At 30.2% G+C, this 15,305-nt stretch overlaps 1 protein-coding gene across 1 annotated transcript; it reads left to right on the top strand.

Moving 5' to 3' along the window:
• The first annotated feature begins 3,836 nt into the window (after positions 1-3,836).
• Positions 3,837-5,241, top strand: LOC114189051 (xyloglucan endotransglucosylase/hydrolase protein 15-like). Its single transcript, XM_028077748.1, has 3 exons — positions 3,837-4,301; positions 4,406-4,599; positions 4,697-5,241. Exons 1-3 carry the CDS (start codon positions 4,026-4,028, stop codon positions 5,094-5,096), a joined length of 870 nt encoding a protein of 289 aa, XP_027933549.1. The 5' UTR covers positions 3,837-4,025; the 3' UTR covers positions 5,097-5,241.
• The last annotated feature ends 10,064 nt before the right edge of the window (positions 5,242-15,305 follow it).

Below are 15,305 nucleotides of genomic sequence, written 5' to 3' on the forward strand. Positions count from 1 at the left end.
TAATTAATTTATCTAACTAAAAGAAAAGTTTTTGATAAGTAACCTTTGTAAGTGTTAGAGTTAATGCATGAGATGTTCATATTTTGTTATTGTTCTCCACCACTTCACTTGTATGTGTGTATGTAAAACATAGGTTAAAGATGAAAGAGATGATACAGGCCCTAATCTAAAGGCATTAGCATGGGACCTAGTTCATGTGCAACATCATGGAATATGTACCTCGTTAACAAGATACAAGTTTCATACCAAGCTTTGGACTGAGGGAAAAAAACCACCAATTGAGGGGTTCATATGAAAGGTCTAAGAGACGTAAGAGATGATGACTTTTATGATATCATCCACCACATTTTTGAGTTGGAATACCAAAGACCGAGTAAGAAGATTCCTCTAATTTATTGTACATGGTTTGATCCTACACTAGCACAAGGATTCAGTCACAATATAATATTGTAGAAATCAAGATGAATGGAAAATATTCTCCATATGATCCATTCATTCTTCCACATAAAGTTAGACAAGTCTATTATGCTCCTTATCCTTCAACATGTACTAAATTTTGCAGTTGGTGTTTCGCAATCACAACAAAGCCAAGAGATCATGTTGAAGTGGATAACATAGAAGAGGAATTGCCTTATCAAGCTACATAAATGCCAAATGTTGTGCCAATTACATCAATTGAACAATTATAAGGCTCAGCTGATTCCACAATGCTTGAACTAATAATTAATGATGTCATCGAACCAATATAGGATGGTGACGAAGATCATGATGATAACGAATATCAGGATCAAGACGATGATGAAGAGTGGGATGTTGACAATATAGATGATTAATTTAGGTATATGTCATGCTTATTTGCATTTGTTATATATAATTTGAACGGTACAATTATTGCATACTTAAATTTTATTCCTTTTGTAGGACACATGCCTAGGACAAAAGGAAGGGATGGTAGGGTGATCAGGCATGAACATGCTAGACGTGGAATGCATAGGATTATGCATGGTCGTCTTGCCATAGAACTAGGTGGTCTCCTTTATACTACTCTGTCTACTATACAACATAGGATTTCTAATTCTTATGCCCCCTCCTATAGTTTATATAAAACATTTTAATAGTTATATATTAAATGTAGTTTGATTATATTGGGTTTGGCAGGGGCTCGAGCCGAACCCTAAAGCTGGGGTTTCCTCCATGAAACTGGACGAAACAGAGAGAGAGAGATTCACTGCAACAGGAGGAAAGAAACCAGAATCGAAGAGTGGAAGAAGAAAACAGGTAAGATCTGAAACTGTTTGTTCATTGAAAGTAGAGAAAAAACCCTTTGTGTTTACAAGAGAAAACATTATTTTTACAAGAGAAAGCAAGCCTATCTTAAATAGGTTTCAAACTAACAGAAGGTAACCACAAAATAGTTACCTTAACTAACCCTAACCTACTCTAACATATTTTATATATATCATTGTTTAAATTTAAATGTTAATAAAATTTAATCTAATACAATTAAATTTAATTTAATACAATTAAATTTAAATTAATAAAATATAAACTAAATTTTAACTTTAATTTTTTGTAGATAATAAATATCTACGTATACGTATATAATATCCACACATGACCTATTTATAAAGCAACAATTTTTTAATCCAGTGACCCGTGAAAAATATAAGTACAAAAAGAAACTTTTGATTATTGGCAAAAGAATATATGTGCATATATAAATTTTATAAATTATTGAAGTATTTGGGTCCTCCCACCAGTTTATAATTACGTACAGCAAAGGATTTAGATATAAATTCTTTATGCATATTGTCTCACCTATCAAGTAACATAATAGTGAAACCCTACCAAAATGCTCACAAATCCATATACATAAATGAGCATTTGGAGTATATAAATGAAACACTAACACTAACCCACGATTTCAGTGGCAGCTAATAACTTGAAATTGTCTCATCTAATAGTCTGTGGGAGCTACTATTAACCCAAATGTTCACTTTGATTCAACTACCCGATGCATCTTCTCTACCTACTACCTTCTTTTCTCCAACCACCCACTTTATCATTGTTCACTTTGTGGAATGTTCAACCGGCTAAATTACTTGTTTTAGTTCTCCTAAAAGGAAGGTTTAAAAATATATTGCTAATATATTTTTATTAATTTAGTATAAAATTAACCTTTAAGAATAAAATTTAATTAAAATATTACGAATGACTTTTAATTTTTATTGGTACTAAAAATCATATTTAATGAGTTAACAATTTTTTTCAATAATCAATTATTATTTCTATTCTCTTACTAATCAATTATTATTTCTATCTTTTATTTCTTGTGTGACTACCTATCTAGTCATTTTACTTCTTGTCTCATTGTTTTCTTTTACATTGCTTTAATAGTTCAGTTTGACACTTTGTCAATAACCATTAGTTTATTTTTGTTTGAGTAGTTCAGATTGATACTTTAGTTGATAATTATTAGTTTTTTTTTTTTTGTTTTAGTAGTTCAATTTAACACTTTAGTCGATAATTATTAGTTTATTCTTATCTCTGATGTAATATGCAGGTGTTTCATTGTCTCTATAGAAGGAACTAGTTGACATTTCTTTTTTTTCTGTGTATTATATCAAGTGAAAGACTAAAAACTAAAAATTCAAATTTATTGTATTGTTATTCATTTAATTTACCTACTTCGGTCTTAAGCTGGTTCGGATTGCAAATGTTCTTTTATGAAACTATAATTATATTTTTCTATTAAAGCATTAATTTAGTAATTTTAAATTTAATATTGTGATAGTTTTTCATTGTATAAATAAGTTTTTTTATATATACATCATGATATTTAAAGTTAATAATATTTCAAGAAAGATTAAACCAATCACCTTATATTATTATTTATTAAAAATAAATGTTAAATAAAATTAATTACCACAATTTAATATATAATTTTATATCACAAAATACTGAAAAAGTAAATATTAATAAAAGTATGATACGATTTAACATAAATTACTTTTTTAGTAAATAAAAATATCTTATTCTTAAATTTGTTTTAAATCTTTCCAAACTTTGGACCCAAGTCGTAATTATAAGAATCCAAATATCCATTTGTATTCTCTAATCGCTTCATTTTCTCTTTCCAACAGTTGATTTGTACAATTTTCATAAACCTCTTCTGGCATCACATGTTTTCTCATTGTTGTTGTCTTATGCAGCAAACTTAACCACATTTAGTTTACAAAAGGTCATATGAAAACTGATACAACTTGGCACAAATGATTTCCTCCTTATTATCATTTGAGCCCAGTCCCTTTAGTTCAAGAATTTGGTATATTAGAATTATGATGCTTCATTCCTCTAATTTCCTCAATCCCTCCTAACCAAAGTTGATGGATCTATTTTTGGTCCTTCAGAATTTTCAGCAGAGAGACATAGTAGTCACTACTAGTCAAAAAATAATCCACACAGATCCTGGTACTTTACAACTAAATAAAATTAAGGTGTGGTTAACTCCCCTATTTCTTAAGCTTTTCATGGTTGCTACCCCTTTTAGTAAAACCCTAAAAAGGCAGAAAAATAAACCAACCCTAGCAAATTAAGTCAATTTTCTTCGAAAAAAAACATCTTTAAAACCATGCATGCAAAGGCCAGAAATTATATGTTATTACATATCATAGATCTATATTTAGAATTTCTATCTAAAGCAATTAACCATTTTGATAGAGCTTTGACCTTTGGTTCGACACAAAGTTCGAAAAGCCAACGATCTAAATCATTGGTGCCATGAAATCCAACTCTTCTCACGTCTCTCTCCCCCCTTTAAAAAACCATATTATCCATTGAACATCTCGAATTGCAGTTCATAACTGCAATTACGACAACCACACTGGGGTTGTTGCTACAGTCATCACAGCCTGTGTTTGACAGATACGTTCACATACACGTGAAAAGCAACTCCATTTTCAAGGCAACCCTTTTTCTCAGGAAAAAAGTGATTTAATAAATACACATTTTTCTCACAATTGCAAATGGCTTCTTGGTGCCGTGCTTCCGTTGCTCTTCTTGTTTCTGTCTTGTTGGCCATAACCACACTCGCATTGGGTGGGAATTTCTACGAAGATTTTGACAATCTCTTTGGAGATGTAAGGGTCGACATAAAAGATGCAGGGCAAAGCATGACCCTCACAATGGACCAATATTCTGGCTCAGGCATTGCGTCCAAGAATGAGTTCTTGTTTGGACGATTCGACATGCAAATCAAGCTCGTACCAGGAAACTCTGCAGGAACTGTCACAGCCTTTTACGTATGTCCATGTTCATATCTAAGTTTCATAATTTGCATGTAATAATACATTGTAGGAAGCATGATTGTTCATAGCAAAGTTATTGATATGTGTTTGATGTGCAGCTAAGTTCTCAAGGAGGAAACCATGATGAAATAGATATAGAGTTCTTGGGAAACCTGACCGGAGAACCTTATCTTCTCTCAACGAATATATATGCTGATGGTGTTGGGGGTCGTGAGATGCAGTACTATCTTTGGTTCGATCCAACAGAGGACTTCCATACTTACACCATTGATTGGAACCCTCATCGCATAGTGTAAGTAACAAAACATAGCCTGTTCAGAATCACTTCATATACACTGAATGATTGTGATTTCAGATTAATTAGGGTTATCTGAAAATTGTGATTTCAGAATCTTGGTGGATGACATTCCCATTAGGGTTATGCTGAACAGAGAGACCATTGGTGTTCCTTTCCCAACAAGCAGACCAATGAGGATGTACACAACTCTTTGGAATGGAGATGCTTGGGCAACCAGATGGGGCGCAGTGAAGCTTGATCTGGCATATGCTCCATTCGTGGCAAGCTTCAGAAATTTCAATGCCAATGCTTGCATTGCAAAGGAAGGTGGTGAAAACTGCAAGGGTTTCAATGGTGGAAAAGCAACTGGTCTTAGTGAAGAGAAGAAGAGTGAAATGCAAAGGGTTCTTTCCAAATGGGTTGTCTATGATTATTGTCGTGATTTTAGACGCTATTCACATGGTCTCCCTTATGAATGCCGCAGGGAAAATTTATTAGATCAAATTGAATAGAGCTTCAATCTATCATGCATGTTCCATGCATTTCCATTCATCTAATTTCATCAATTCAAATGGACATTGGCAAGGAAAAGATGGATTCATTCATTGATTGATTGATTGATTATAAGCACGTTATGGACTCTCAAAAGCAATTCTATCTTTGGATCCAAACAAATTCTGAGGGAAGATGTAGTTCTTACGTTACACGTAACATGTATTTTAATTGTGCGTGAAATGTTGTTATTCTATTAAATGGAATGGATTTGAAGCTATTGGCCGGTATATGATCTCGTTTGATGCCATTGTGTATTCAAAGTTGTTTCACTTTTCAATGTTTTTATTTCACTTTGTTTCTATCTTTTTTTTCTAAATTTATAGGTTCATAAGTATTATTAATTAAACTTTGTTTAACTAACATTGAGTTTCTCTTTCAAATTTCGATCATCCCAGATAAGAATAGCATATATCTGCAACAAAATTCATACTTACATTTGTTGATTGCTTCGATATATTAGTGTTAGGATTACAAAGGGAATTTCACTAGAGAGACACAACACCAATAAAATTTAAACTCAACTACATAAGACATTGACATATCACTCTCAACTCAAAGTTTTAAGGTAATGGATTTATGAATCTTTATCCTTATATAATGTTCTACTCTCTCATTTTTAATCTTCCAATCGATGTGGAGCTTAAACTCACTTAACAATTAATAATTACCTTGAATAAATAATATTTCCTCTGTGAGAGAATGGCATAAAAAATTGTAATAATATAATATTATCTAAGTTGTAATCAGAATGGTAAAAGGGATCAATCCAATTATTTTTGGTCTACCAAAAACGAGATGATTTGAACTAAAATGGACTAAAATTCTTCAATGAATTGAATGGCGGTGGATTAACAAATTGACGCTCGCCAATTTTTAAAAAAAATTGAAATATATATATTTTATTCTTCAATTATGACACTATTATTTTAAAATTTGTTCATATCTAAAATTTGAATTTTTTATAGTTGTCATTGCCTCTCCAAAAACACAAAGAGCAAAAGCATCATCATCATGTTCCCATGCACCCTTCTTCTCCAAAACATTTTCGTCACTCATTCACGCCATCTTGCTCATTCTCTCCGCACTAAATTTCATCTTCCTCGATAATGCACCTAACCCTATAACTATCCCTCAAAACGACGAAGCAATTGTTGATCATTTGAAGCAAAAATCGGCGGTGGAAACAGAAGATCCAAAGGAAGAGGAAGTGGCAATGCCACTCCAAACAACCCTAACTCCCGAAACAAAAGAGGTTTAGGTTTAGGGAGGAATTCTGCAAAAGATTTTTAATTAAGATTCTTTTATTGTTAAAATCTTTAAATTGGGTGCTTTTATTGTAAATGGCTTGCAGGAGAAATTCTCAATTTTTTGTTATCATGATTTCTTTACTATTAAAATCCGATCTTGTGCTTGCTTTGTTTTGTAATCGGGTAGCAAGGAGAAATTCTTAAGTAGTTATTGTATTTTATCAGGAATTCATATTGTTAAATTTTGATAATTAGATTTTTTGTATCGTTATTATTCTTGAATAATGCTTCTTTGGGATTGGGAAGCAAGTATAAGGGTGAGAGAGGGGAGGAGCAGTAAAAAAGATGGGAAGGGAGAGGAACAGTCATGAAGGGTGAGAGAGGGCGGGAAAATGACACACATGCACCTATATATATATATATATATATATATATATATATATATATATATTAATAAATGTTTTACTTTATTATATTTATAATTATTATATATGTGATTCTTATGTCAACAACAACAAAAAAAATTGATAAATTAATAGATCCTGGCATGTAAAATATTATATAAAGTAAGAAAATGGGTTTGGTTTTCAATAAAAAAATACTTCGTCCCTAATTGTATGACAGTATCTTGAAATTTCCTTACAACTTTTCAAAGTTTTTTTTTTTTCAAACTGTCCTTTACAATAATTAATTTTTACCAAAATATTCTTAATTATTTTAATTCACAAATAAATAATGTTACCGAAATAAATCTCTTTCTTAATATAAAATTGCAGAGTTGAAGAGAATAATTTTAAAAATTAAAATCCTACTACTATTGCGCAAAGCGAAATGTAGGTGCAACCAACACTTAATATTAGGTGTGTGTTGTGTGAATATGAAGGTGCAACAAATAAAATAAATAACAGACAATTAAACACGCAGGGGTGTGGGGGTTAACAGAATATGAGGGTACACATAAATAAAAAGATAACCTGATATTTTAACCCACTTTTTTTTGACTCACTTTTAACTCACTACTCTCATCACCTTTAGATCATCTATTTTATTTTTTTTGTAGTGATGTAATGTGATGATCCAAGGATGATGAGAGTGGTGGGTTAAAAGTGGATCAAAAAAAGTGGGTTAAAGTATCATTATCCATAAAAATAAAAAGCGGTGCAGGTAATAGAAATGGAGGTGCATGGAGTAAAAGGGTGAAAAGAACTAGCCCAAACTAACTTTTATTTTATTTTTTAAAGGATGGTTGTGTTTTTGACACTGCCAACTTTCTTTTTGACAAAGTTTTCTTTTGACAAATTTAAAAAAAATTATCAATAAAATTAAATAAATTATTTTTCTTATTTTTTAATTAAAATAAAATAATAAAATAATAATTTTTACCTAATTAGAAAGTTTGTCAAAATTTTGTTGTCAAATTATATTTTACTTTTTAGAACCAGCAAGGTTTTCATCTTCTTCTCTGTCCGCAAGGCAGCAAGATTTGGTCCTTTTCCTAGAGTTGTCAAAATGGGTAACTAGGTCCGACCCGGTTCGATCCATCACGGGTTGATGATTTAGTGAGCCAATCTAACCTGGCTAACTTTTTAGCAAACTAAAAAAATTCGAATCCGACCCGGCCCACCAGGGTTGGCGGGTTAAACGGGTTGACTCACGGATTCACTTAATTAAAAAAATATTATTTTTTTTCAGTCAAAACTAAATTGTAATTCTAATTAAAATCTAAATAAACTTTATACAATCCAAATACAAACCAAAATAAAAAAAAATACAAATTATTTATGTGTTGGATAAAAAAACAACTTAACATGATCCAAATGTAAAGCCCAACTTAATAAAAATAAATAAAAACACTTGACTGACTCTTTTATCTGCGGGTTGGTGAGCCAACCCGGCTCACCACGGGTTCAACCCGGATGAGCCGAGTTCTAAATGAACCGGATCAAAAATCAACCTGTATTGAAATTTGTAAAAAAATTTTAACCCAATCCGATCTGAACCCGTGATGAGCCGGGTTGAGTTGCGAGTTCCAACCCATTTTGAGAGCTCAACCTTTTCCCCAGTTAATGTGTATCCTCCCATTTTTATCTTGTGTTATCCCTCTTCTTAGGGCAGAAGAACCCTCGTGCCTCTAACATCAAATCACTTCAAGAGGAAGTGGCGGTTGCGGATTTGTTTGAAAATATTTTGAGAAAATTAATTTTATTTGACGTTGAAAAATCAATTTTAGTTTGAAGAAATTAGAAAAATTTAATCTTTTTAATGTGAATTTTTTATTTATAATTAATGCATCATCAATCCAGCTTCTAAAAATTTTCCTTTTTTGTGTATCACCTAGCAGCATTACAACAAAGTATAGACTGGAACACTGAACACTTACCGAATGAAGAAAATGAGATAGCCTGTTAAGCTCCAAATTTTGAATCTCTATGCTGCATTTTATTTTCTCAATAAAGGTAAAATTAGAAATATATATATATATATATATATATATATATATATATATATATATATATATATATATATATATATATATATATATACTAAAATAAAAAAATAAAAAAAAATAAAATAACAATATGAAAACAAATACTAAAAATAATAAAACTTAACAACAAAACTAAACATATATTTTCCTGTTCTCCTTCTTTAACTTTCATGTTTTTAAAATATTTTTCATTTTTAATATATTTCACTTTTATTAATTTCTGAAAATAAATTTTGATTACTCGAAAGGCGAACCCATGTACCTCCACTCATCAAACATATTCTCTACCCACTAAGCCAATTAATTTTCATAATTTAAGGAGCACTACTAATTTATACACACTAATTTTTCATAAATCAAAATTAAATTAAATAAACAGCAACTTAACTCAATTAAATAATTAAATTAATTCTTCTATGTTAAGCCTCATCCACTGTATACTCTTACTCAAAAATCCTAAAGCTTTTTTCCGGTCTTACATTTTTCCCAACTCAAAAATGTTTCTCCTGGAAAATTGTTTAACTAGGAAAGTAAAATATCATGCGTACCTAAAATTTTGCAGTCATGAAATATGAAAGTACCACACCAAATAAATTTGCACAAATAAAATATTCACTATTAATATAAAATAAAAACCTCATATTTCATAAAAAAATGTCTTTACCCAAAAAACAAAAATCATCCATGAATTAACGTAACTAAAATATAATTTAACATACAATTTTTTTTTCTTTCCAATTTCTTTCACACGTAGCTTTTTGTACCTTATATATTTTCATAATATTTTTAAATAAAAATTATAAACAGCAAATCAACTAAAAAAATATACAAAATTTATATTATTTTCTTTTAAATTTATTAAAACAAAACAACCACTAAAATAATTATATAACATTATTTTACTCAAATAAAACTCACCTCGTTTGATGCTAACATATGTATAACTCCACAAACATAACCTGAAATATGTTCCCAAAATAAAAATATGCAATCATTAACATATTACCACTAAGTAAGATCTAACGGTAAACAACAATTCCTACGTAGCAACACCTCTTGAAAAGGGTCTTTCCCTTACAAGCAACAACTTTACCCGCTCAACAAAACCTTAGGTAAGAGCACTCCTGTTAAGCTTAGACCAAAATTTTACGGTAGAACATAACCCCCTTTTACCCGACTCACCATAATCTTATGGGATTCTACATATATAAGAGAATTCATACTATAAATAACATTTGTACATTATTAAGTATAACATGTTTCATTACCATAACATTTACCAAGACTAGCATTTCACCAAAGCATACATCATACCAACATCACCAATCATAAGCTAGATGAGCTCACATCCCACAATCCCAAAATTTTTTTCGAGACTCTGATACCAAGATGTAACATCCCAAATTGGGGTGTTACAATTATGAAGTTTGTACAAAACGCATAACTTAAGATAAGACATTTCTTAAACTAACATGTTTCTTAAAAAAGAGTTGTTCAATCATAGAAATCTCCTTTGATTTTCATTATATTTTAATCTTCATGTTGACTTCATGTTAACCAACCCAATAATACTAAAATCCTAACTGCCATTACCTTTCGTAATAAATGATGATAAAAAAACATAAATGAATTTAATTTCAACAGTACCTGGCTTTTTGTTCAAGACATTTTAGACAAAATATAACAAAATATAAAGTCTAGAGTAAGATACTTGTTTAGGGAGCAATAGTTTGGATCCACACAAACTAAGAAATTAATGGTAAAAAAGACTAACTATAATTACCTTAACCAATAATTGTTTGTGTTTCAGATTTTTTGGACAGAAAAAAAAAATCCTCATTGAGATACATGTTTACAGGAGCAATAATGATTTTTTGGCCAGATGGAATGTTTTTTGGGTTTTTTACCTCATTTTTTTTTTAAGTTGGATCCACATAAAACAACCAATTAATGGTAAAAAAACCTAACTATAGTTACCTGAAGTAGTAACTGTCTTCATCCACATTTTTTGGTGCACCAGTAATGGCTTTTTGGCAACATGAAATGTTAATGAGTTATTTTGGTGCACCAGTAATGGCTTTTTGGCAACATGAAATGTTAATGAGTTATTTAATTTAGTAGGTTGTAATTTTCATGCACGTTAACCAAACCCATAATGGTAAAAAACTTAACTGAATTTACCTTTAGCAGTAACTGTCTTCATGTCTCAGGCTTTTTGTACAACATAAAGTCTAGTGTGCATACTTGTAAGGTAAGGATTGCACTCACTTATATATTGTGAATTAGCTTTATCTCTAGTCGATGTGAGACTTCTAACCGTATTTATATTTACTTTCCATAAAAAGAGAAAAATATATCTCAACAAATTATAATTTCTTAAAAATGTACTCAATTAAATAATCTTTCACTAATGATAAACTATCTTCTTATGCGTAAAGAGATTTGTCTCTTTGCTCTCAGCAAATCTTAACTTTGATCGGATGCACTTTAAAGAATAAGAATAAATAAGAAAAAATAGTGGAACTATTTTTGTTTTTTTTTCAAATGGAAATAAGTTTAAAACAATATTTTTTATGTTATAAATTAATGGTTGTCTATTAATTTGATACAATTACTCTCACATGATTTATATGATTGATTGGTTTGCTACAATTATTTATATGAGTAATTACTCTTTATAAAATTTAAATATTAAATATTTATATCAACTATTTGATTCGTATCCTTCATGGATTACATTTTGTAATACTTGATCTCAATTCTCACTTTTTTCATTCTCTCCTTCCATCTATTATATCTATTAATAGTTTTATTTATAACACTTAATTATTAATAAATAAGATAGAATTGATTATCATATAAATAACGAAATTTTACGAGAAATAATACGTAAATAAGACATTAACCCAAAAATGAGGTAATTAAGACTTGGTGTTGGAAACTTCGCAAAAACATCAGTATTGGCTTAACTACCAAAGCATAGAAAGAAAAAAAGGAAAAATTGTTGATTTAATTTTCTTCGATTACAAAACTACATCCTTAAATTAATTTTCACCTAAACTCAAATGAATTTTGATTCTGTTTCTTTTTGTATATCTTATAAACACAATACCTAAAAGAGCTATGTTTGCAACTTTCCTGTTAAAACTTCAACACCAATATTTGTCACCTAATTATTATGAAAACCATGAACTATGTTAAATAGGTAGAATAAGATAAAAATAGTAATGAACTACTAATTTATACTTAAGTATATATTCAAATTACTATCACAAAAGATAAAGAAACCACCATGGTTTTAAATCCCATTGTATACTTGTATCATTAACATTATATATATATATATATATATATATATATATATATATATATATATATATATATATATATATATATATATATATATATATTTTGGTCGGCAAAAATATGTATACTTATATAATAGAGTATTTGGGGTATTCTAACCCTTATACACAGATACTTACAAGATTACCAAAATATATAAAATGTAAATGAAAGACTTTAAAGTTTGTATTTAAACAATAAGTCTACAAAACTACCCCCAAAACTATAGTATATAATCAGACAACCTACCACATTAAACAACTAAGATACTAAAAGCATAACATAAATCCTCCAGTAAAAGCTCACTTCACAAAATTTGCCTCCGCACACATGCCTATATTGCATCCATGAAAGGTATCCATATGCGATTCTTCCTTGGTAGAAACTGAACAGTACACCTGCAGCAAAAACAAAACACTCTAGACCACAAAGTCTAGGTGATAAATCATAGATATCCCTTTACAAATACCATATTATTCTTCCTAACTCATGAATGCTCTATTCCTCTCCCATGCTACACCTTTTAATGTAAAGCCTCCCTATGGTAAAAATCCCTCAAGACTAAGTACATACCTACTTCTGAAGATTCCTACAACCTAGGTGTATGATGGGTGCCTACCTATTGATCTTAAGCAATGTAAGGGACAAAAGCACCAATCAGAAAAAGAAAAGGTAACATTTGCATTTTTATGTTTCAACCATGCCCATACTTTCACTTGGGCCATACTGAAGATTTCATCTGGATATGGTAATTTGTTCTTAAAAACTACATGATTCCTTTGATTCTAGAGAATCCACACTATAGCAATCCACACCCCCTCCATAACATATTACCTTTATGGTTGAGGTCCAACAGGTGGAAATGTTCGAAATGTGCTTGTACCTGATTATGACATACCCCCAAAGTCCCTGTTCATCTATTGCACATGTTCCAAACTTTGGTAGCAACTCTGTAGGTAATGAATAAATGACTTATGCTCTCTTCATGCTCACCACACATAGCACAATTATCATTGTTTAGGTTGACCCCTCTAAGTCTTAAATTCACATTTGTTGGTATTCCATTTAGAATAACCCGCCACATAAAAAACTTCGTAGAGGGGATAACCTTTACTCTCCAAAGGTAATCGAAGAAGTGTTGTTGATCTGCTTCACTTGCTTGTAACTTTTGATATGCCGATTTAACTGTATAAACCTTATCTTCACCATCATTCCACATCCAATAATCCTTTCTTTCCCTAGCAAGAGTTATCTTATGAATGTCTTCTGAGAACATTTCAATTTGAGGTCTCTCCCATTCAAACCATTCTCTTCTCCAGGCCAAATTCCATTCCCATTTGTCGTTGTCCCATTCCCGACATTCACTTATTGTTTGTTCTTTCTTATTAGAGTTGGCATATAACCTAGGATAATATTCTTTAAGTGATCTATCCCCTACCCATATGTCTTCCCGAAATAAAATCCTAGTTCCAGATCCCACTTTCCAATACACACTCTTGTCAAACCAAGTTTTGTCCTCACTAGAACCATAAATCTTTCTTAAATCTTTCCACCATTTAGATGTGAGAAACTAAAGAACTAGTGGTTACTGAAAACTCCAACCAAAATTTTAAATTTGGATAATTTTCTCTAATTTATTATCACCTTTTAGGTCATGAAGACCATGAAATGAAGAAAGTAGCTAGAATAACATGATAATAGATATTTTTATATAACTTGTTCTTGGTGGTACCTTTAATAAGATAATTTTAACCTTCGAAAAACAAAAATAAATTTATTTACTTATTACATATATTATATTTATACATTGTGGCATTAGAGGATAACCCAGATGATATACTTCTCATAAGTTTAACAAATTTGGTCAATAAATGTGTATAATATTGTAGAACATTCAAATTATAAATTCAAAATTTGTTTTATTTTGATTTGTTTTATTTTGATTTGTTTTCTTTTAATAATTTTCTCCATCAAACCTAATAGATGCAACATTTATGTTTCAAATATAGGAATCGAGAACGTTCACTTAAACAACTTGTCAAGTTTCCAAACCTTTACTCTTATCGTCCGTTCAGTGCTCATGTATGTTAATCAATTACAAGTACATGTCAAAATGCTCTGATGCTAAAGTCAGCAATTGCTTGATCGACGTGTCAAAGGCGTTATGTTACTAAAGTAAAAAATTGTGTGATCCACGACGGCAGTTAATACTATTATTCATGTGAGATAAAAAAAAACTCCAACAACCATACCTTTGTCTTATATTTATAGTTTTTCAAAGTAATCTCAACGAATGTTGATCAGTCGACGTGACCCATGATAGACTGGGGTGAAATCCTACAGAGAGTCTAACTGGTGTCAGTGGGATAGTTCATTCGGCTGCATGTTTGATAACCTCATAAGAACTCTTTTTGGAAGTAATCTCACACGCCCGATCGATTATTAGTGTCAACAGACCCATACAGTACAATTCATATTATTAATATAAGTCTTTTTTGGTCTCATTCATATGTTCAACATATTCTTTCTCCACATTTATAGGCATGAACAAAGTTAGGAACATTATATTCTAGCACACACATATCATACATGAGTGAAATAATATGTATAATATAATAATCTTTACATAATTGATTTTGGTTTGATTTGATTCGGTTTACACCGATTCAAAAATTTCATATTCGAAACTAATTTGAATCTTTTAGTTTCCAAAGAAAAATACAAGTTAATACAAAAAATTCTAATTTCAACTAGTTGTCATTTTCTTAATATATTTTAGTATTTTTTTTTGGATCCGTTTAGTTATAATGAACCCTAACTAATATATATATATATATATATATATATATATATATATATATATATATATATATATATATATATATATATAATTAGTTACACAAAAATATATTACCAAATTATCACTAAGAAAATTATTTTATACCGACAATTATTTCCCGGCAGTTTTAGTCAACCGACCTTATGATTTTAAAATTTTTTAATTTATATTATATTTTTGGCGGTTTAAAACCGAATGAAAATTTTAGCCCTTGAATTTGTCTATTTCTTTGCTTTTTATCCCCTGC

Source organism: Vigna unguiculata, chromosome 6 (assembly GCF_004118075.2).
Source record: "Vigna unguiculata cultivar IT97K-499-35 chromosome 6, ASM411807v1, whole genome shotgun sequence".
NCBI classification, from domain to species: domain Eukaryota; kingdom Viridiplantae; phylum Streptophyta; class Magnoliopsida; order Fabales; family Fabaceae; genus Vigna; species Vigna unguiculata.